Source organism: Mastigoproctus giganteus, chromosome 14, assembly GCF_048544385.1.
Source record: "Mastigoproctus giganteus isolate SK-2022 chromosome 14, ASM4854438v1, whole genome shotgun sequence".
Lineage (NCBI taxonomy): Eukaryota > Metazoa > Arthropoda > Arachnida > Uropygi > Thelyphonidae > Mastigoproctus > Mastigoproctus giganteus.
In genome coordinates this window covers 31,326,564-31,351,774 of record NC_143588.1, presented here as the reverse complement: position 1 = coordinate 31,351,774, position 25,211 = coordinate 31,326,564, and the positions used below count along the sequence as shown (strand labels likewise).

Sequence of the window (25,211 nt, the reverse complement as noted above, 5' to 3'; positions counted from 1 at the left end):
AGTTCGGAGACCAATCGAGATGCTGGAAGTCAGAACTGTGTTCCTCAAACCATTCCTGCACAACAAGTGCCTGATATCAAAAACTAAGAGAAATGAGTGTGAGAAGACGTAAAATCAAAGTAAAAAACTAAAAGAAAAGAATATGAAATGAAGTAAAATAAAACATCATAAAAGGAGAAAAAATAAAATCAAATGAAATAAAGTGAAATATTGCTGTGTAACTCATAATTTCTATTTCTTCGTCAGAGGTCATTTATCTAAATTATGTGAAGGAAAGCAATATGCAGGCCTGTTTCCAACATGGTCTGTATGCTCGGAAACATGGTATAAAATGATATTGAATTTAGCAGCAATAAAAGGACTAGCGGCCAAAAAGCCTCAGCGTCTCAACAGTCAAGTCTGTGCGAGTCGAAAACCAAAGCCACCTATAGTTTTGAACATCAAAATTGCCAAGGAAATTTACCTCACTGTTAGGAAAGTTGGACTGTAGAAAGTGAAGTTTCAAAAAAAAAAAGTAGTTACAGTTCCAAATGATTAGTGAAATTGTGAGATTGATAGAAGCAACACATGAATTTGACAATGGGACAGAGAGATTTGCCAGATAAGCTCAAAAAGAGAAGATTCCAAATTACTAAGTCTGATAGGGTTGTTGTTGGTTTAGGGATTTATTAGGTGCATCAGCAACTATGGCCGTAGTGTGCCATTCTGATAGGGAATATCAGAGCAGACATATGCACAAGTATGATCTTTGAAGCAAGAGGAATCATACACAGAATAGGACAAATGAGATGAGAAGCAGTTGAATCAACTGCTAATTGGGATTCTAATTTTGAGGTTCTTAATTTTGGCCTGCCTGCAAACAGGTAGGCCAAAATTGAGGCCCTGAGAAATAAAAGAACTGATATCAACTGATACCTGTCAACCTAAGAAGATATCTTAAGAGAATGAAATTATATTATTCAAATAGAATCAAAATTTGATTTTAATGGCATCAGAATTGTCACTCATATTTGTGGATGATGTGTACTGTGTCTGTAAAAGTATGCTGTTCAATTGCTATTATATTAATCAAAGTGACAGAGCAATCAGTATAAATCATCATTCAGAATCCAAAAATACAAGCCAATGCAGTATGGGCTTGTATTTTGTCATTCAGTACCAACTAAACACATGGTCATATAATAACATATGCATTTAACATTAATAATTAAATTTTTATTTTGTCTCACAGAATATAAATTTTATTTTCAGTAACCAATAAAAAGAAGATTTACAAATTAATGTACTCACACGAATACTTACTTATTTTACCAAATTTTCCCCCTTCATTGTCGAATTCTGTTTTGTTATCCTCAACTGACAAATTCTGCATTTCAGTACTAAGTGCCGTAACTTCTGAACTATGTTGGGAAGAAAATTCACTATCACCAGCACCTTTGTGCCACTGTTTTTCAAAGACACGATCTTCAAGTGGTCTTTTATCTTTAATGGATTTTTCAGATGATATATTGTTTTGATGACTTTCAGATGGAAAGTTCTGTTCCTCTATAAGCTTTAAACCTTTCGATGATTGATTTTTTGTGTAGTTTAACTTTCTCGCAGCAGAAGTTAACTCTTTGTTTTCCACATACTTATTATGAAGATCTTCTTCATCTTGTACAGGAATATGTGCGTCAGAAGCATTACTGTAAATATTAGCAAACCTCTGACTAGAATTAGAAGAGCTATTATCGACAGAAAGCTTGTTTTGTCTTCCTCTTCCTCTGCCTTTTCTCTGTCTTTTACCCTGACCACGGGAATTGCTGGTTAAGTCTGATTTTTCCCTGAAATATGCTTCTTGATCTTGCCAATTACGAGTATATTTTGAAGGACCACGCCTGAAAACAGACATAACAGTCACTAATCACTAATTTTTACATTACATATAATTTATGATGAAACTGATAAAAATTAAAAAATTGCTATTTTTCCCTAAAAAAAAAATTATTAAAAACTATTTATCAATGGAAATCTTTATACTGTTTGCCAAAATGCAAACATTATCTTTATTCTGATACTCAACTACAGAGTACTGCAGTTGACAACATCACCAATGGATTAAAAGAGATTGTCTTATGAAGTGAGAAAATAATTTACCTAATCTATTATACATTATCAAAGCTGTTCTTGAATATATGTCTAGTCTCACCATTGAATTTGGTATATCATATATAATTCCCAAAAGGTCTTGGCAGCTAACCTAGTTTATAATAACTATAATTAAATATTAAATTTTTTGATTACAAAATAATCTAATAAGCACTTTAGTTGAAGAGTTTTACAATTTGGCTTCACCGTGGTGTGCAATTTATTTCACGTTTCAGATGATTTTTGGTATAGGTGATAAAATCCATCTGTACACACAGTTTTCATTTTTATCTTATCTTTTTGATGTACTGAAAAACATCTGTAAAGTCAGTAAAATTGTTTATAATCACATGTGAATGAAATGACCAAATACATCTGTAAATTGAAATTCTGTATCATAAAACATTAATTTAATAAGTACTATATAAAATCACATTATTAAAATGCAATACATAATCATCTACATAAGACTATTATATATGTTATGGATGAAGTGATTAATTGGGCATTATTCACACTGCCTGGGCACTATATATAAAGAGATATTGGGAAGAGTGATAAAAATGTGTTAATTTATTACTTTGACTGGGCATTATAAATAATGTTTCCTGATCTCCGAGCAATGTGATATCCTATAAAGTTACAAAATATTTTTCAACGATTTTAATTTACTATGTTGGTCGGAAGGTTTGTTGCCTTCAGAAAAGATTATGCATGATAATTAACAATGAAACAAACTATGAACTCTTAAATTAAGTATTAAACAGTTATTTGTAGATTACAAGGTTAAAAATTCAAGTATGATACTTCGAATATCCAAACACAAAAAAACCAACACATTCTAATCCAGTATTTTTTTAAAATTTTATATAGAATTTGTTTCAGAAAATTGGATATAACTAAAACATTATCCTAACATTAAATTACCAAGTCTTCTTAAAATGAAAACAAAGCCGACCGGGCTAGCCGGGTAGGTAAAGTGCCTGCATGGTAACCCAAAGGTTGCGGGTTCGATTCCCGCCTCGGGCTGGATATCACGATAGTGCCGAACCAGCCGGTTGGCTGGATATCCCGGCCACGATACACGAAGGAAGCAAGAAAAAACTGGTTCCTTCGTGTATTGATCACATCATACGAAATAAATAAAATAAAAAATGAAAACAAAAATAATACATAACAGCATTGAACAAAATAATTTTAGTTACAAACAAAGAATCGAAAGCAAAATGAATTAAAAACAAATAAAGCTAATTTTTATTTTTAATTAATCGAGAAATCTGTCATATAATTTTTCCTATTTATTCGAACAATTGAGACTTTGGTGGCATCTGGAATTACATATTTTTTTATCTTTGACATTTACTTCTATCAGAATTACAGCCACCTTTGCAGTTACATTTATTGTAACCTCCTGAAACCGACAACATTCTTGAGCATTCTCTCAGCAAAATTTCCATATCTGGTACATCTTCAACGGCGAAGAAATTTTCTTTGCAAATAGCAAATTCATTTCTGGAATACAGTAGGTTTAATTTTCCATATTTGGTGCCAGATTTATAGAAATTTTGATTAAAAATTTCCAGAACAACGGCTAAAATATTTCTTCCATCACTGTGTGCTCGGTCTACATCTGGTACTCAAATCCTTACATTTTCACCAACATTTGCAGGAGGATATTTTGAATATGAGGTGTTTAGCATTTTATTTGCTTGCATTTTTAGATTTGAAAGAGCGATTTTCTAGTTGCAGATATTTTTCATTTTTTCTTCTATTTTTGAATCTTGAATTTCATCTTCATCATTCATGACATCTTAACTAGTCACCAAATCATTTTTTTAAAGAAAACGTTTGGGGGTGTTCAGCTGCACCATCAGTCGAATGTAGCATTTCTAGACCTATGTCATTTGTTGCAGTATTGACTTCTTTAATATTAACTTCACTTTCCTCTGGATCATTCTAATTTCCATGATTTTTGTTACTGTTTAATAGTATCTCCAAGTCCTCGTCTGTTCTTATATCATTCAATAATTTGGAAGGAAAGAAAGTTTTTAAGCCAATTCTAAACTTACAACCAAACATGGCTTCACAGGGATTGCAGTTAATACCAGTATGATGAGCTCTATTTTTCATGATTTGCACAAACTTTAAGCCTTCCGACCATTTGGTGGTATTGTTAGTCTCTAGTCAAGAACTGAGGATGTCCTCGATATCTTGATTTGCTCTTTCTACCAAACCTTGACTCTGTGAATGTCTAGGCTTTCCATGACCCATTATCACTCCGTAAAATATTTGGCACTTCAAAACTCGTGAATATGTCTAACAGAACATATGCTACTTCTCCAAACAAGCCTACGAGGTTGGGAAAATTCATGTTGAAATATTTATGCTTCACACCAACTAATTTAAATAAAATAAAATGTAAGTTTTGCTGCAAACTGGTGTATTTACAATAGATGACAATTAAAATATATATGCTATGACAGAAATGGAAGTTAAAATAAAAGCGTTAAAATACATGAACGAAGTAAAACTAATAAAAACAGATGTATTTACAATACACATAAAATGACTGTGACTGAAATTAAAATAATAAAATAAAATAGTGATAAAAGCGCTAAAAACTGTAGCTTTCGGAAAGACAGACTCCTTTCTCAACAGTGTGCTTCTGTTGTATGACAACGTCCTTAAATAGCAGGCTCACGGCACTCATCACATGGTTCCACAGGAATATGGTTGGAATTTCCCACCTGTGTGCTGGAACCAGAAATGGCTTGGGAGTGCGCCAATAAAAGCCGATCATCTCATTCAAGAATGGCAGCTTCAAGGAGGGGATGTATGCGAACACCCCTATCCCTGTTAACAGTGTTACCGCTAGCCGCCCCAATGTGCAGGCTCTCAAGCCATTTACGGGTCCCAGAATCCGTGAGCTCGGTCAGTGACGACCGCAGCTTCAGGGAAGATCTGATGCTGCTTCTCCCAATAGTGCTCGGCCACAGCAGACTTCGCATAACTGTGGAGTTTGTTATGTTGGTGAGACAGGGTGACGACTTTTAAAGAACATCTGGGCGAGCACATGAAGGCTATAAAAACTGCAAATTATGCGAAGTCTGCTGTGGCCGAGCACTACTGGGAGAAGCAGCATCAGATCTCCCCTGAAGCTGCAGTCATCAATGACCGAGCTCACGGGTTCTGGGACCGTAAATGGCTTGAGAGCCTGCACATTGGGGTGGCTAGTGGTAACACTATTAACAGGGATAGGGATGTTTGCATACATCCCCTCCTTGAAGCTGCTGTTCTTGAACGAGATGATTGGCTTTTATTGGCACGCTCCAGAGCCATTTCCAGTTCCGGCACGCAGGTGGGAAATTCCAACCATATTCCTGTGGAACCATGTGATGAGTGCCATGAACCTGCTATTTAATGACATTGTCGTACAAAAGAAGCACACTGTTGAGAAAGGAGTCTGTCATCTCCGAAAGCTACAGTTTTTAGCACTTTTATCACTATTTTATTTTATTATTTTAATTTCAGTCACAGTCATTTTATATTTATTGTAAATACATCTGTTTTTATTAGTTTTACTTCATTCATGTATTTTAAAGCTTTTAACACTTATTTTAACTTCCATTTCTGTCATAGCATATGTATTTTAATTGTCATCTATTGTAAATACACCAGTTTGCAGCAAAACTTACATTTTATTTAAATTGGTTGGTGTGAAATAAATATTTCAACATATGCTACTTCTTCAGCCCGTTTTGTTTTTCAAGGATGAAGTTGTACAAAATTTTGTGAGATGATCCTGATAAATGAGAATAAATTTATATTCTCCATCTCCTTGACTTTGCATGTCTTTCAGGTCAACTTGGCATCTGGAATTCATTTCATTGCAAATAATTGGCCTTACTACCAAATGCTTTTTGGGAACCTTCTGTTTCTTTTAACAAATTTTGCATATATTAAGGTAAATCACAATATCTACGCAAACGTTGGTGTTTTTTGGGTGACTTAGATGATTTTTTCATTTTTTCCTCTAACTTTTTTGACAAGATTAAAGTATTCAGCTTTGGTAAGAATTTTGGTGTTATAGTGTTTATTCACTAACGACTCGTATTATCAGTTTTTTGTATCACTTGCAGAAAGCTCCATACCTTTAAAATTTTGAGCGTATTCGTCAAAAATTTAAATATTATTTCATGACAAAACAAAATCAAGAGCAAAAACGGACACTAATTATGAGTTCATACTGACCGACACATGCATTTAAATGGACATCTCACTTCTACTACACAGGACCACAAACCATCTGATTAAGTGGCATGATAATTTAATAGCTAACGATCTCACATTCTTTAACAGTCAACGGACCGATAGGAGCAGAAGCGGTTTTAAAGAGTGGGAATAGAGAAAACCAGAGACAAATTATTTACAAAAAACTGTGTTTATTCACTAATGACTCGTATAATCGGTTATTAAATCGGTTTTTCTTATCACTTGCAGAATGCTTGATATCATTAAAATTTTGAGGGTATTCGTCAAATATTTAAATATTATTTCATGAAAAAACAAAAAAACCAAGAGCAAAAACTCACAAGAATTATGAGTTTGTACTGATGGACACATGCATTTAAATACCACCACTTTGCTTATTGGAGGCTTGAAGTGGTGAAACCCATGTTTAGTCTCTAGAGCAAAGTTTCCGGCATCCCCCCCCCCCCCATACTTCTCCTTCAACCCATGCACGGTACTAAGTACTATAGGTTTTGATACCTTTCGTGTTTGGGGTTTTCATAAAAAAAAAAAAAAAAAAAAAAAAAATGGACTACTATTACACAGGACTACATAAATTGCCCGGAGATCATGAAACATTATTTATAATGCCTGGTCAAAGTAATAAATTAACACATTATCATCACCCTGCCCAATATCTCCAGTCCTTATATATAGTGCCCGGGCAGTATAAATAATGCCCTAATTAATCACTTCACCCATAACATATATATAACAATAACATTGATAGTGAAACCTATATTCTTCATGCTTCTGTCTACTGGGCAACCCAGCAATGAGTTTCCTTGACCTTGAAGACCTATTGAAGTCTACACCATAATACAGCTGTAAGTGATCATTTCAGAGTGAGATTTTGTGAGCTATTATTGCTATAAAGTAATCTGATGAAACTGTGTGTCAATAAAAATTGCTGACAAAAGAACACAATGTTTTGATATTGCATGATAAAGTGAAAATCACTGATCGAGTGCAAAATGCAAAATGTGTTTCAAAATTGGCTGCTGAATATGATGTGGATATACAGACAGTGAGGGATATTTTTAAAATATGAAATTCTACAATTCCTGTCAGAAGATGATGAAATGAGAAATGCTCAAAAACAGTTTATGGTTAGTACTAGCAGAAACACCGATTTTTGAATCTTTGATTAGAACATGCCAAATGGGTTAACGAAAAGTTAAAAGTCAGTGAATCATTTCACTAGAATAGCTGGAAAAATTTACAAATTTTCATGGGATCCAACAACTTGAAAAACATGGTGAAAAGCTGATTGCTGATCAGTCAGCCACCACATTATTTCAACAGAAAATTTTCCATTTATTGAAAGACAATCTATTTTGTAAGCAAATATACAATGCTTTTAAAGTTCTTCATCAAAAACACTTGCCATCAGACTGGCAGAACAGCACCTGGGCATAAAAAGCAATGAGTGTATAACTATAATGACATGCACTAATGCCACTGGTACACATAACATAAAACTACTTATAGCTGGGAAAGCTAAGCAGATAAAATCTTTAAAGGGAACATAAGCAAAGTTCTTACCACGTATGTACTACAACCAACCTAAAGACTGAATGAATCAAGAAATCTTTAAAAACTGTTCTTTAACAGTTCAAGTTAACATTTTTAATAATTTCATTCCTTCCATAAATGAACATTTGAAATCAAAGGATCTGCCAGCAAAAGCTGTTCTCTGGATTGGCATGCATCATCTAATCCAGATGAATCACCATGCTTGCTAAAGGTAAGCTTCCACACATCTATTCTACAACTGACTTTCCTCAGTTTGAATCTATGCCCCCTCAGGTTTGTAATCTGAGAAAGAGGAAGAATTCCCTCAGCATTAAGCCTACTCAATCTATTCAAGGCCTTATACACCTCAATCAGATCACTTCGCAGGTGCCTAGTCTCCAGAAGCTGCAATTTGCAGAATTTCACACTGATGTAAACCAGATGGGTAAAATGTGTAACTTCGTTTAAAAAAAATTACTAGAGTACATTAGCATACAGCCATTTACAGTGTTTCAATGTTTTATTTAAAATGTTTCTAAACTTCATGCTAATATTAACATTCTCAACTTCACAAAATATAAGCTTTACTGTAAATAGTTCTAAATGTTTTAGGTCCAACCAACATCGCAATTAAAAAAAAAAAAAAAAAGAAGTGCGTGCGTGGGCATGCATAGCAGAAGTTAAGTGAAACTTCTTTAGGCGAACATTTATCACTTAACCGAGGATCTCGTACTGACTGCTTGAATGCCACAGACGACGAATCTGCATGAATCGGCCTCGGAGATATCAGACGTTCCATTACCAAATCTAATTTTGGCAAGTGATGTGGCATTGGATGATATTTAAAACCATTTGACTTTGATAGAGCCAGAATCACTTTGTTCTTGAGAGAGCCAAGGTTTGACTTTGATAGAGCCAATTTCCAAATGAGGATGACTTACATTCTCATTTGGAAATGCTGTTTGAAGAAGTGTCTCATCTGGAGCTGCTACAATCTTCACAACTTTCTTGAACCAAAGCCGATCACATACAGAACAGAAATCATTATCCAGGAATGTACATTTAAACTGGATGCCTTGGTGTTTCTTAAAATCCTGTTGCTGCTATGGCTGTGTATTATGCTCACTACATGTTGAACGACTTGATGGGGTACTTCTGGCAGTTGGTTTTGGTTTCTTCACTTTTGGTTTACAACTGGGCTTCGAGGACTTCACTGTTTTCATTTGCAGTAATGACTCCTAAATTCACTTCTAACATTTCTGGGGAGATACAAGGCTCTGATGATGGGGATGGACCTTCTGGCTTCTTTGTTCAACTCCATCGCATGCTGTAATTTCTTCTGCTGTCAAAAGATCTCTCCTCTGTACTCAATGGAGGTGGTTTCAGTGGTCGCATTGCACGTGTATGTCTTCTATGTGCCTTACAACGCTCATTATTAATCTTCAGCATGTTGAATTATAAATTCTTTTCCGTCGAAATTTTTTATTAAATACGGTGGAGAATGATGAAAGAAATAGCCTGACGCAATCAGTAGGAGTACTGATTGGGTCATGTGTTGCTCATGCCTGGTACAGAGTGGTACAATACAATGGTGAGGGGGAGTATCATTTCTTGTCACATTTTCTTGGTGACTTTTGTCAATCCCTGGATGCATTGCACGTGTATGTGTGCTATATGCCCTACAACACTCACTGCAGTGGATCTCCACTTTACGACTGGTTCACTGTAAAATCAAATCACTTTACGATGGACACCCCATAACAAAATACCGTTCACTGTGCAATATGTAGTAAGCACCGATCATTGTGATCACATTTACGAATTGAATTGTAATTCTATTAACGGCGATTCTAATAAGCAAAAATAGGAGGAATATTATCCAGAGGCTATAAAAATAAACATATAAAGCACAGCTTTACACTTTATTACCTTACCAATTAACAAACTTAAATGATATCGATTGGAAATTGGAAGAATATTTTCCAAAGGTTAACAAAAGAAAAAAAGAAAGGAAGGCAAAAAGTCAATTACACTTGATCCAGGTGGTCATCCTTCCAATTACTAACCGGGCTTAATGCTGCTTAACGTTGGTGAATGCACGAGAACCGGAGAATTTAGTTTAGTACAACAGTTGGCTGTTCAGAATGGCTGAAATGCATTTACTTATGGCAACAGTTATATTTTTTTTTTTTTATCAATCCATGAAAGCAAGTTACTCCCATCTGAAAACTGCCTGGAGAGAGCCTAAAGAAGTTTCACTTTAAAAAAAATTCTCTTAATTGTGTTTTTTAATTATCCAGTGTAGTCTCCACTGTTATTAGCATGGAGATACCAATGTACATTACAATAATCTCTCTCTTGTGTGTGTGTGCACGAGAGAGAGAGAGAGAGAGAGAGAGAGAGAGAGAGAGAGAGAGAGTGTTGTTTGTTTGTTTGTTTGGATTTTATTGGCGCATTGGCTGCTAAGGCCATAATGCGCCAAGAACAGAGAGAGAGAGAGAGAGATTATACATGCACACACGATGTGTGGCAATAGTGTTCCCGGACTGGTATAGCTGCAGTTATGTTTGATAAGTTTGAAAATAAACAGAAGTGATATGTTGTTGTTTATTTATTTGGTTTTTAGGAGCATTAGCAACTAAGGCCATATTGCTCTGGGATATGCGGTGGTCATTCCCTGACCTTTCCGCATCCTCCGTATTTGGTGGTGACGGGCTCGAACCCCAGTCTAATCAAGAAGTGTGTGCTACGCACTGCTGCTCCTTCCCACCTGGCTACGGAGGCACAAGTGATATGTTGTATTTCAAACTCCATCCAACAGATGGTGGTACAGAGAATGTCCAGGAGGCTGACAAGTACCAAGTAACCACCAGTTCTGTTAGTAGCGTTAATGTTGTGTCAATTTTGCAATAGAGCAAGGAAGAAATATTAAATTTTGCTTTAAACTTAGAAAATTAGCAACAGAAACTTCAGAAATGTTAAAAACTGTTTATCGTGATGAAACATTGTCACACCAGTGTGTTTGAATGGTATAAGTGGATCAAAGACTGACGGAGGATGTTCACGATTACAAGAAGTGGGTATCTTTCAACCTCAAAATGAAGACAGACCTGCAAAAGTTCGGAAATTGTAGCAAGAGATTGTCATTTGACCCCGAGAATGATGGCAATGTTGAGTCAATTTGGTGTGACATAAGCACTGGGAAAGCAAAATTGAGAGTAGGAGTGTGTTATAGGACAAATGACTGTGATGAGTACAACAAACAACTGTACAGAGAAATAGAGTGGACCAGTAATTCAGTTTGTCTTATAATAGGGGATTTTAACTTCTTAGATATAGACTGGAACTGGTGGGTTGGTCACTCGCATACTAGCAAAACTTTTGTGGATTTATTGGATGACTGTTTTCTACAGCAGTATGTTTGAAAGGCAACCAGAGGGAGTAATAAAGCTTCATTTTCTACATTCCCATTTAGACATTTCTCCCGAAAACTTGTAAGTGGTCTCCGACGAACACGGCAGAAAGTTTCACCAAGATATTTCTCAAAGGGAAAAAAGATACCAAATATGTTGGCAGACTACTGTTGGAATCTTGTATGGGAGATTCCAATGGATAATTATAAAAGGCAAAAAATGACAAAATAAGTGTTTTGGTATCAGATAAACATTTTTGTAAATAGAATAAGGTTAATAGACCCATTGTTCAATATTTAATACTGTATGTAGCATTTTCTTAAAATATATAAAATAGTTTTTACTACAAACTTAGTTTTTGACTTTAATCCTACTCCCTTAAAATTGGTGGGTGTTACAGCAATATAGTTGCCATATTTGAATTCAGCAATGTCAAATCTACAAGAATCATCCTGGATTTTAACAGGGAGCAAAATAAAAATTGTTTTTGCCAACCAGTGTAATTAGCAATGTTATCAGATATGTTAGTTTCTTTCAAGAATAAGTTTGTTATTCTTGAAGATATTAGTTCCTAAAATTTTGAATGAAATGTGGACAGTTAAGAACACAAATCGCACATGAATCTGAAGATAGCAGATCAAGCAGAAATGGTTTTTTGGGGTAATTAGGCATAAGTTAACTATTATACACAATACAGGACTTCCCACGGGCAGTTTTTTTTTTGGTAGTTGTTGGTGCATCGCCTTCTGTGGCCATAATGCACTTCCCAAGGTTTTTGAAGTACTTTGATCCAAGCCCGAGGCGGGATTCGAACCTGCGACCTTTGGGTTACCAAGCAGGCACTTTACCCACCCGGCTAGCCCAGTCGGCCCCATGGACAGTGCTTTAACTTGTAAGGTGATGGCCCATTGTATACATAATTATGAAAAATACACAGACTAAGTATATTCCAGTATGTTGTCACGGTTAAGATCTGAACATGTTCCATTTATAGTTTAATAATGGCAAATTTTAAGTTACTGAATTCAATACTTGTGAACAGAATTTTACTGGAATAAAGTCTCTTATGCAGTTTTTCCTTCCTCTTTGTCCACTAGCTGCCAGACCAACATGTGAAAATTCCAGTTTGCACAAGAAATTTAGAGATATTTCCTACCTTACTTTGTCTACATACCATAGATTGTACAGAAAACATTTTAAAAAGGAAAACCATAAATTAAAGAAATAATTGAATTTTTCACACATCTGTACAAATTCTGACCTATTCTCACCCATATCTCCGTCTTCTTCTGGCACGAGGTGCATTTTCTTCACAGCGTATATCATAGCCATAGACAGCTATTATTTCATCTTGTGTTTTTGGAGCTTGTTGATCTTCTTCATACTTATCATGTGTCCATTTGTCTGAACTTCTCCACAGTCTATTCTTTTTTTTCTGTGTTCTTAGACTGAAAAAGGTTTGGTAAATATTTTTACAGTGAGGTGAGATTAAGTTTCACCTATAAATCAATATAAAAAAAAAAACACAATGAAGTATCACGTTCAATGTACTTAATTTTAAATAATCCATAACATCAAGTGTAAAATTTTAAACCTTTATTTGCAATTAACTTTGAAATATTTAAAAATTTGTTTAAGTTATTTATTCTCTTATGGAAAATTAAGTTTATAATGACCAGCTCCTATTGCTAGAGCACTCAATGTTAGGAAGTAGGCAAAAAATAATAAAACCAAAATAATGTGTTCTGTGTGGAGTGAGTTATGTCAAAACTTATCATCTGAGAAATCTCTAAAGTCATATAATTAAATTTTTTCACAGTCTTGACTTTTCAGTATTAATAGTGGCAAACGATGCAAGAAAGCAAGCTTAGACAGTATCAGTCATTAAAAAAAAAAAAAAAAACATCATCTGACCATCCACTCAAATAGTTTTTCTACTTTTCCCTTAAATTTATTAAAATTTCCTGCTTCCACAACATGTGAAAATTTGTTTCAACACTCAACTAGTTTCACCAATAAATTTCCTCATTCATTTTTCACAAACGTTCGTGGTCTCAATTCCAATCTAAGTGATGTCCATTTCCACTTAGTCTGCCAAAACCCACGTGCCTTTTCTGATAGAATCAATTATAGTAATAATATTTGCCATATAATGCAAAGAAGCCACAGGCTTTTGCTGCACGCAAAAAAAAAAAAAAAAAAAAAAAAAAAAATGCCAAGTAGATACAAAAATACAAATTATGTGTTTCCCTCCTCACACAGGTAACTATCCAATTGACCTTTGAATTTATTCAAACCATTAGCCTCAACTACTTGTGAGGGCAATTTGTTCCAGCAATCAATGACTTGCTGGCTAAAAGAAAACTTCCTACAATCTAACCTAAACCTCAACCCCTGCAATTTCAATTTATGGCACCTAGTTTTTTATAACAGTGAAATTTCACCTTCATTCATTTTATTAATCCCTCTCAGAGCCTTATAAACCTTAATCAGGTCACCAATGAGGTGCCTGGTTGCCAAGCTCTGTAGACCATATAATCGGAGTCTTTCCTCATATGGTCGCCCTTTTGCCGATCTCACCATCTGAGTTACTCAAGAAGCTCAATGTCATTTTTCAGATGAGACCTCCATACTTGAACACTATTTCAAATGTGGCCTTACAATTGCCTAATACAGTGGGATTATGACCCCTGCCTCTATCTCTACAGGACGATGCTTAATAAGTCATCGACAGGACACCGTGAGCTTTCCTGGCTGCCTGTTTATACTGTTCAGAAAACCATATCTGCCCATATCGTAACTCCCAGATCCCTTTCCTCCTCCACTGTTCTTAATTAAACCCCATCAAATGTATAATTTATTTGGGGTTGCTACTGTCCAAATGTAAAACCTTGCATTTAGCTGCATTAAAACATAGCTGCCACTTCTCTAACCACCTTTGAAGTCTATTAAAGTCATCCTGAAGGAGCACTGCTTGGCACTGATCATTAATGACTCTATAAATCTTTACATTGTCTGCAATTTTGACACTTTCCACCCCTTCATCTATTTCATTTTCCATCAATATCCATTAATCACAATAACTCTCTGCCTTCTGCCCTGCAGCCACCCATCTTAGACTCTTACCAGTAACCCAACCTGTTCAAGTTTTTGCAGTAACCTCTCATGAAAGACCAAGTCCGATGCTCTGCTAAAATCCAAATAAACTATATCAAAATTGTTCCCTACATCCAGCTCATAAGTAACTGTTAAAATATCCTACTGAGTTAGTTAAACATGATTTTCCCTATAAAAAACCATGTTGTGTGTCCTTCAGAATGCCATATCTATCTAAATGTCCCTGGATTGCACTATTAATCATAGCCTCTATGATTTTTCCTACTACTGAAGTCAGACCAACTAGTCTGAAGTTACCAACTTCACTCTTAGAACTGACTTTATTTATTGGCAATACGTTGGCACTTCTTCAATCCAAAGGAATCTTCCCCAAGTTCAAATATGCCCTCATAATTAACCTCAATGGTTCAATACACTCCCTGGTGGTCTCTCTCAAAACTACCAGGTATATGCCATCAACTCCAGGAGTCTTACTTGCCTTTATGCTCAAAAGTTTTTCTAATAAAAATCATCTGTAATTAAGCAATCACTAATTTCATATGGCCCATCCTCACTCGCACACCTCTTCTCAGCACGAAGTCCTTTGTCAGTAAATGCCAATGCAAAGTACCTATTCAATTCATCTGCAACATCAGCTGGGTTATCTAAGAATTTCCCACATCCAGTGCACAAGGGTCTGATCTTATTAGCTTTCTTCTTCACTGTATTCACATAGATGAAAAATTCTTTGTCGCCATTCTTTGCTCTCTTAGCCAATACTTTCTTGTACATAGCCTTTTCACTATTCCAGGCGTGGAAATACATCAAGACAGGGATAGCGCGGACATACAGACTGTTCCGTAAGATCTGGGATGAGAGACTGGTGCCGAAGGACTGGAAAGAAGGTTTGATCATCCCGTTGTAGCAGTAGTAGTAGTGGCATGTGATGCAAGAAAGCAAGTGTATGAGTTTATGCAGCATCAGCCAAAAATAAAAAAAAATATATCACACCATTTCCTCTAAATGCCTGTCCAGTTCCTCCTTAAATTTATTTAACCTATCAACTTCCACAACGACAGATGGAAGTTTGTTCCACCAATTAAATTTGGCTAAAGGCAAATTTCCACACATCTATTCTACATCTGTCTTTTCTTAATTTGAATTTATGTCCCCTTAGGTTCGTAATCTGAACAAGTGGAAGGATCCCATCAGAATTCAGCATCCTCAAGAAGAGGAACAGGAAAAAGTGTTCCAATTATAGAGGCATCACACTGACATCACATGTGAGTAAGCTGTATGAGAGAGAGTGTTAGAGTGGAAGATAAGAAGAATGATTGAAAATAGGATGGCCAAGAAACAGTATGGCTTTAGGCCTAGCAGATCGACAGTGGATCTAATTTTCTGCACAGGCAACTGATGGAAAAGTGTTATGAATACAATAAAGAATTATGGATGGCATTTTTGGATATAAAGAAAGTGTCAAGAGGAACATCTTGTGGAGAGAATGGAGAATATGTGCACTAATACAGTGAGCAAAGTAAGAACGGGGATGGGGTTGACACAGAGCTTCGAAATAACATCAGGTTTGAGGCGCGGAGGCATCCTGTCACCACTACTATTCGTAGCTGTCATGAATGATGTGCAATGTAGAGTGGTGGAACAACTTGGACAGGACCAGATGAAAGTCGTGCTCTTCCCAGATGACTTCTACATATGGGGAGAGAGGGCAGGGAACAAGTGCAATGGGAAAAATTGATATGGGCTAGTATGGCCAATGAATTTGGACTGGTTTTCAGTCAGGAGAAGAGTGACGTAATGGTTCTAAAGAGGTAAAGAGGAGTGGCGAGCTTGACAGATACATTACAATGGAAGGGAAAGAGCTAAAAATGGTTAACAACTTCAAGTATCTAGGAAGCACCATTACAAAGACTGGAGTGATAGACAAAGAAATAAGTAGAAGGATACAAACGGGAGGGAATTTCTATAGGCAGACAAGAGAATTGATCTGAAACAGGAACATACCACTTAAATGTAAGAAGGCTATATATCAGGCCTATTACATACCAATTCTGACATATGCAGCTGAAACTTGGACTATGAGGAAAAAGGATGAAAGCAGAATTCAGGGGGCAGAAATGAGATTTATGAGGAGCATAGCGGGAAAGACAAGACACAACAAAATCAGGAATGACTTGATTAGGGAGAGAATTCAGGTTGAAAAACTCCAGAATAGGATTGAAAGGTCCCGTTTGAAATGGTTTGGCCGTGTCAAAAGGATGAACGAGAGGCATTTGCCAAAAAGAATGTTTGATTTACAATTAAGGGACGAAACACTAAACACAAGACCAAGAATGAGATCGTAAGACACGATAAAGTACACAGACAGGGCATGGTGGCGAGGCTTTGTACGTTAACCTGTGGAATAATGATTGATGAGCTCACTATTCCATGCTATCTTTTTCTGCTCTATTTGACTGGCCAGCTCCATAGTCATTCATTTTAGCATTATCCTTCTGCAATATTTTTAATGGTATATATGCATTCATGACTTCTGTGAGTTCTGCTTCAAAAGTATTCCATAATTCAAATGTATTTGTCCTCCCTCAGTGATCTACCAAATTCATAGCTGCCACATAGCACCTTAAACTCGTCTGAAGTTAAAACATGTGCCTTTACCTTTAACTACTGCAACATCTTTCTTTATCTTCCAACTGACGATTGCATGATCACTTCCTGAGAATGATTCCTGTTACTTTAAGCCCTGCAATGTCATCTGATTCATTAGTAATGATGAGGTCAAGAATATTCTCACCCCTAGTACTTTCTTTAATATGCTGGTGCAAATAATAATTATCTAGTTTATTTAAAATATTTTTCCCCATGGAAGTTTTCATCCCACTTATTCCAATCAATCTGGGGCAGATTAATATCACCAATAATAAGACATTCATACTTGCCTGCCCATTCCATCTGCACATAGACTCCCATCATATTCTTCACAATCTTCTGGTCTGCAGATTACTCCCACTCTCATTAAACCTTTGCTTCAAAATAACTCACACCACACAGATTCTATGCTGGCAGACATAACTTCAGACTCAGCAAAAGCTATTTTCACGCTCAGGCTGCTTTTGTTAAGAAAGGTTTGGTTTGGATTTTATTGGTGCATTAGCAACTAAGGCTATAATGTGTTGGTTTGTTAAGAATCACAAGTTCTTTTATCTTACCTATCTTTCCTAAATACATTATACATACTAGTGGAACTCATCATCCCCAATTTCCAAGTGGCAACATGTTTGTGTTAGCATATTATATTAGCATTAGTTGTCCTAACCAGGAGTTCAAATTCAGCCATTTTATTGACAACACTCTTGACATTACTGTAGACAGTTAAGACTAAATAGTCTTCAATAGTTTAATACCCTGATACACCCCTTGAAGTTATGTAGGTTTGTAATCCAAGCTTTATCTTCCCCCTCATTTGAAATGCTGCTATCCTCAGAACATGTAGATTTAATTGAGCGTGTACAGAGAAGGGCAACAAGATTGGTGAGGGGAATGAAGGGATCCTCTTACCAAGAGAGGCTTAAGTTCTGCAAATTGCAGGGGCTGGAGACTAGGCACCTGCGCGGTGATCTGATTGAGGTATATAAGGCCTTGAATGGGTTGAGCACGCTGAATTCTGATGGGATCCTTCCACTTGTTCAGATTACGAACCTAAGGGGGCATAAATTCAAATTAAGAAAGGACAGAGGTAGAATAGATGTGCAGAAATTTGCCTTTAGCCAGCGGGTGGTTAATTGCTGGAACAAACTTCCATCTGTCGTTGTGGAAGTTGATATGTTGAATAAATTTAAGGAGGAACTGGACAGGCATTTGGAGGGAATGGTGTGATTTTTTTTTTTTTTTTTTTTGGCTGATGCTGCATAAGCTCATACACTTGCTTTCTTGCATCACATGCCACTACTACTACATCTTATCATCGTTGCCTGTTGTGGCAACAAACAAAAATTCTTGAGGTGAGTGCAAACATTACCTTGATCCGTATCATCAGATAAATGCAGATCTAAATAATTACCCTTCTTCCCCCCAACTAGCAGTTTCCCTGAACCCTTAAGGTATCCTCAATGATACTGGCAAAATTCTTGCACCATCTGTGTTCAAATGAATACCATCTATATAAAATAGATCCCTTCTACCTACAAATGTGAGCCATGCAGATAAAAATTCCACCCCACACCCCAGAGCTTTGCAGATTCTCTCAAGTCTTGAGTAATCCACAAGGCTTTTAGCATATAATTCCTCCTACTGAATCTGGGCAGAATTGCAGACACAAACATTCTGACCTAACTCGTGTAATTTTTTCAGCATAGTCCTACATTTATGCAACAGATGGTCAGGTCTCTTGTACATTTAATATTGTTAGTCACCATATGAATAATAATGCTCTCTTTACCTACCTTAAAATCTGACAATATATTGGTAACATCATCAATTGTTACTGCTGGCAAACATACTCTGGTTCTGAACCACCTACTTTTATTACAAAAAAAATGTTACCTGTTTCCCTGACAATAAAGTCTCCCAATAAAACTAGATCACCTTCAACCAGAGCAGTTTGCACTTGACTATACTTTTCTGGCACCCAAATCTGGGTGCCAGAAAAGAATAGTCAAGTGCAGGGAAAGCACTTGTTTCTTCAATGACTCAAATTCTTCTCGTAATGCACCAAGTAATAATTTGAGATCAGTACACTCCTTACATCATTTGCAAACAAAAGAATCGTCAGTTGAGCTAGGGCTATCTACTTGACCAGCCTTAGAATACATGCCACATGCTATACAAACGGTGAAGTCGTGACTTACGCCAAAAATGCCTGTGGGCATTTCCGTTTTGAGTCCCAATGTCCCCAGACTTTGTATTGTAAGTGAATCTGGTAGCAACCATAATTTAAGCAAAATTTGAACTGTACAAAGATTACGAAATTAAAATTTACAATATATTACGCATTTTATGTTAACAAAATATCGCAGAAATTAAAATGTTGACAAAACTTGACAATGTTGACAATCACTAAAGAAGTTAACTTAAAGCTACTGAATGAAAGAACTATGTTCCCACCAAAATATCGATAATAAAGGCTATCTGAATATTAAGCTGTAGCTTTCTAAATACTTCACAAATTTAAACTTGCAATATACTACAGAATTTAAATTAACAAAGTATTACATAAATTATACTGCTGACAAAACTTTTAACCACTAGTGCAATTAAATTTAAGCTACCCAAAGAAAGTTACGAAGTTCACACCAAGACATCATAGTAAAGGCTATCTGAATATTAAGCCGTAGCTTTCCCAAATACTTATCTAAATATAAAAATAAACTAACCTATGTGACTATAGGAATTCAAACTATATATTAATTTCAGTTTAGTATATTAAAGTAAAAAAAAAAATATATATATATTTTGAAAACTAACCTACTATGAAGAACTTCAGAAAATTACCGGTTGATTCAACCGCTGTTCATCTCAGTTGTCTTGATTATTTGCTGTATGATTTCTTTCTTCAAAGGCAGTACCTGTGCATATGTCTGCTCTGATATTCCGTCAGAGACTTAGTAATTTGGAATCTCCTCTTTTCGACCTTCCCTGGCTTAAAATCTCTCTACCACATACTGTCAAATTCATCTTTTGCCTCTCTTGTTCTCCCAACTCCACTAATCACTTGGAACGTCTTGACTTCCTCTCTTTGAAATTTGATTTTCTCCAGTCCAACTTTCCTAACAGTGAGATAATTTGCCTCTGTGATTTTAATGTTCACAACTCCAGCTGGCTTCCATTTTCTAGTCATACAGACCCAGCTGTTCAAGATACTGAGGCTTCTGCAATTACTAATGACCTTGCGTAGATTGTTAATTTACCTACCAGAATATTAGACAATCCTAACCACACAGCCAACATGCTTGATCTTTTTCTCACAAACAACCCTTCTAAGTACACAATCCAGGTGAGTGGTCCTCTAGGCACCTCATATCATAACTTGGTGATGGTCTCTTCTCGAATGGAGCCTTTCTCTCATGGCCATTCTCAACCTCATGTTGTTTGGCATTACAAGAATGCAAAATGAGATGATCTGAGAGATTTCTTTTCCTTGGTTGGATTACTGTTCAAATCTTTTGATGTCAATGTTCTCTCAGATCATGTCAATGAAATTATTCTTGTAGGAATGGAATCCTTTATTCCACACTCCACCTTAAAATCTCCTCCTTTATCTAAACTTTGGTTTTCCAATAAATGTGCCAAGGCTTCCGAACAGGATAAGAGTAGAAAACTTGCTTATTGTCCAAATGGTAGTTGAGCATTCTGGTCTCTTGCCAAAGCTATTGGCCCAAACTTCTGCCCATCTCTATTCCTACCTCTGTCAAAACCAGGTGGTTCTATTGTCAATTCAATAACTGCTGATTTTATTCAAATAATAAAATTAATATTATAGTTTCTAACTAACCCTGTATGTCTTCCTTCTCTCATCTGTACTCTGTGTGCATCAAACATTTCTATGTCATTCCATGTACTTAACAGATATGCAGCACTAACAACCGAGCAGCAACGAAATTTTCAGTCACTAAGTGACAAGATATGGAAGCATGACGATGACTTATAACATGTTGCAAACATAAGAGCTTATTATTTTGTGATTAAAAGTTTATTTTATTCAATACAAGACAAATGTTAAAAAATATATAACAGGAATGTGCTTAAAAATACCTAAAATATTTACAAGGGTAAGTAATTTAAGGAATTGACATTTTATTAAATTAAAGAGTTTATCAATCGAGTATGTAATAATGATAACTACATGCAAGTTACAACATTTCATAGTCCTCTTCAATAATGACTTTAGTCTAATTAACAATGGAGAGACCTTCAATAATACAGAATGAGGAAACTGCTATTTTGTGACATTAACTACATAAATATTTAGAATGAGATGACATTCCACACTGGGATCTAGATAATTTTATCTAACTTATAAAACTACTTATTTATCTATTTATTTACTGCACATATACATTAGAATGGATTCTAATAATTATTTTTTTTGTTAACTCCTTCCCAATCATCCAGTACAGTGTTTTCTATATCATCTTCCTGTGTGGAGCTATATACTGTATCAGATTCAAGATGCATTTTGTATTTATTTATTTATTTTAAATACTGGTTTATGATAGCCCACCAAACAAGCCAAAAAAGAAAGACAATTTAAGAAAAGATAAAGTGCAGAAAGATTACTGCTGAATACAGCATGCACCATTCAGAGAGGTGTGACAACATGATATTAAAAAATAAATTTCTGAACAATCCTAAAAAATTTCTGGATAACCTTGATGACAAGAAGTCTGTGGGTCCTGATGACATTTCCCCACTTATTCTCAAAAACCCATACTACAGAGTGAGTTTGTTCCTATTTTGTGTCACTTTTACTCTCTTATTATGCTGGTGTTTTTCATTCTAGGTGGAAATTTGTCAATGTCCAGCCAGTTCCTGAGAAAGGAACTAAATCCCTATCTCCCTGTTACTGTTCCACATAACTTACTGCAGTCTTTTCCAAAGTAAAGCAAACAATTAATTGTCATTTCTTATAATATCTCAAAACCTAACTGTCCAATGATTGTCAATATTGATTCTATCAGTACTGATCCAGTGACAATATTTTTGATTGTGTTATTCATCTTTGGACAAATTTAATGGAAAAGTTCAGTGAAAATAAAGCAGTTGCTCATGACATATTCCATGGTTTTTGATAGGTTTGGCATAAAGGTCTTCTGAACAAGCTTTCATCTTATGGTGTGCCTTCTGTTTTTTGCAATCAGGTAGCCGGTTTTCTCTCTGATCATTCACTGTGGATGATGGTAGATAGTGCTGTCTTTTAACTTCACAACTAATGCTGATGTTTCCCAAGGTTCAGTTTTCCCCCACTTTTTTTCCTCTTGTATATTAATGACCTTTTATTGACTGGATATCCTGTCCATAGTTTTTACAATGATAGCAATGAATACATTCTACCTTCCAGTTTAAGAAACCGTGCTCTGCACAAACAGCTTCAACTTCTTGAATACCCACCACCAATTCCTTAAATGCTGATCTCCAGGTAGTTCTTCAACAAGGTGAGGAAATTTCAGTTAACTTCATCCCTTAATTATGGTAAATACCAATAAGGTTTTTACCATAATTTTTAGTATTTCAATCTTCCTAAAATTCAGTCCTATATTTAAAAAAAAAGTCTATTGCTCCCTTGTTCATCTTTGGTAACACTCAGATTTTTAGACAAATCACTTAATTCTATTAAGGATTACCCAGGCCTCTAATCTCTCTCTCTTGGCATAAGCACATCACAAATATTGCTATGGTCACTCAAATCTCTGTACAAATCTCAAATCTGTCCCAGTATGGAATATCACTGGGGTGGTGTCCCAAAATCTCTCTCAACTTCCTAGACAATCTTCCTCCACATGTATTTGCTGAAATTATAATGTACAGAAATTGAAGTCTAATAACAACAAGCATCTTCTCAACCTGCAACTCAACACAGTATTAAAGAACTATAGGGTGTAATGCCTCTTTAATTTGTAATTCCTGTAATAAAAAATAAATAAATTACATAAATAAACAAAGTAAGGTAGCAAATTACAGGAAAGAAAATATCTCAGAAAACAATTTTTTTTTTTGCCTTTAGCCAGCGGGTGGTTGGTGGGTGGAACAGACTTCCATCCCTTGTCGTGGAAGTTGATAGCCTAAATAAGTTTAAGGCTCAGCTGGACAGGTATTTCGAACGAACAGAGGGGTGAAGTGGAAGTGGTTATTTTTATTTATTTATGTTACTTTTTTTTTTTTTTTTTTTTTTTTTTTTTGGCTGATGCTGCATAAGCTTGCTTTCTTGCATCAAATGCCTCTACTAATGCTAATGCTAAATGCTAATGCTAATACATTACATAATTTTTTTTTTTTTTTTTTTTTTGTTAGTTGTTGGCACATTTGTTTCTGTGACCATAATTGCACCTCCCAAGGTTTTTGCACTACTCTGTTCCAAACCCGAGGCACAGGCAGAATTTGAACCCACAACCTTTGGGTTGCCAGGCAGGCACTTTACTTACCCGGCTAGCCCGGTCGGCATTTCATAAAGTGTAAATATTCAATACATTGAGTGTGTATATCTCATTACCAAATGTATTGATACAATATATGCCAATCATTCACAGGAGTGTGATAATGGTACATAAGCACCCATGGAACAGTGAACACAGCTAATGGTCACCATTATACCAAGTTTAGCACAATAACCATTATACATAGTAGTGCAATAACCACAACAATTTTCTTTTAGTCAGCAAATTGTTGATTGCTGGAACAAGTTGTCCTCGCAGGTAGTTGAGACTGACAGTCCGAACAAATTTTAAGATCAACTGGATCTTAAGTAACCTTAACGAGGAGGGAAGCATATAATTTAAATTTTCTTATCTCCTTAGCAGTTTTTTTTTGCCAGTGAAGCAAAAGAATGTGGCTTCCTTGTACTATATGGCAAATACTATTACAAGTAAGCTAAAAGTAATGGCAAATCATTATTGTTCCTCTAAAAGCTGACATGATAGCAAATATAAACAAAATTTAGAAGTACTGTGGGCAAACAACTTCAAAAGCAACTTCAAGGTTATAATAAAACCATACTCATTTGCTTCATTTTCCTGAGTGGAGTCAAATATTCTGTCATCATGTTCATAAAAAGTTCCTTTCTTTGGAATATACTGTGGATTTCGACGATCTTCATCATAATCCGGAACCTTCTCTTCAATATTTGGCGACTGAACATTTTTCTACAGATAAAACAAAATAAATTAGGACAAATCTTTTCACATTCATCATGTTTAATGCATTTGAATATCATGACAATAAATTTTAAAACATTACAAGTAATTTTCATGAAAACAAAAACTTAGTATATGAAAAAAGCATTTTAGCTGATTACATATTTTTCTGTTCACTCACCTTTTGAAGTTTTTCCATTTTTAAGTTAGGTGTGTACCCCCGAAATGGAAGTACACCACTTAGTTTCAAAATTATATTGGAGAATTCTTATCAAAAAATTATATTTCTTTAGGAAGATAACTGGTGTTGTATACCTGCATGCACATACAAACACAGTCTCTCTCTCTCTCTCTCTCTCTCTCTCTCTCTCTCTCTCTCTCTCTCTCTCTCTCTCTCTCACTCACATGCACAATTTGTCTCAAAAGATCAAGGATTAGTCCTTGATCTTTTGAGACAAATTGTGTTACATAAGCCTTGGTGTTGCATAAGCTTTGCTTCAGAATTTGAATATGGTGAGTATAATATGTACAGAAAGAACAGACAAGACAGGATGGGGAGAAGTGATGATTTTGGTTAAGAAGCATATAAACTCTAAAACGGTACAACCAGCAGACACAGGCTGCTAGTGTAATATTCAGTCAGTCTGGTGTGACAAACACCAGGAAAACAAAAAAGAAAGCTGGAGTCTGTTACAGGCCAAATGATTATGATCAGTACAATTAACTGATATACAAACAAACAGAGTGGACCAGCAAATCAGAATGTCTTATCATGGTGGGGATTTTAACTTTACAGGTATGATGGCAGCTCACACAGTAACAAAGCATTTCTCCATTTATTATTATTATTATTATTAATAGCCATGTGGTGCAAGGAAGCCTTAGGCTTATGCTGTACCAGGAAAAA

At 35.6% G+C, this 25,211-nt stretch overlaps 1 protein-coding gene across 1 annotated transcript in view; it reads right to left on the bottom strand.

Annotated features, from left to right (window-relative positions):
• LOC150075050 (uncharacterized) overlaps positions 1-25,211 on the bottom strand; it is an 80,946-nt gene that overhangs the window by 5,463 nt on the left and 50,272 nt on the right. Inside the window, exons 5-7 of the mRNA XM_090389067.1 lie at positions 24,168-24,313; positions 12,617-12,793; positions 1,303-1,877 (exon numbers count right to left, since the gene is read on the bottom strand). Coding sequence (XP_090245193.1) covers positions 1,303-1,877; positions 12,617-12,793; positions 24,168-24,313 — 898 coding nt within the window. The remainder of the gene's footprint in view (positions 1-1,302; positions 1,878-12,616; positions 12,794-24,167; positions 24,314-25,211) is intronic.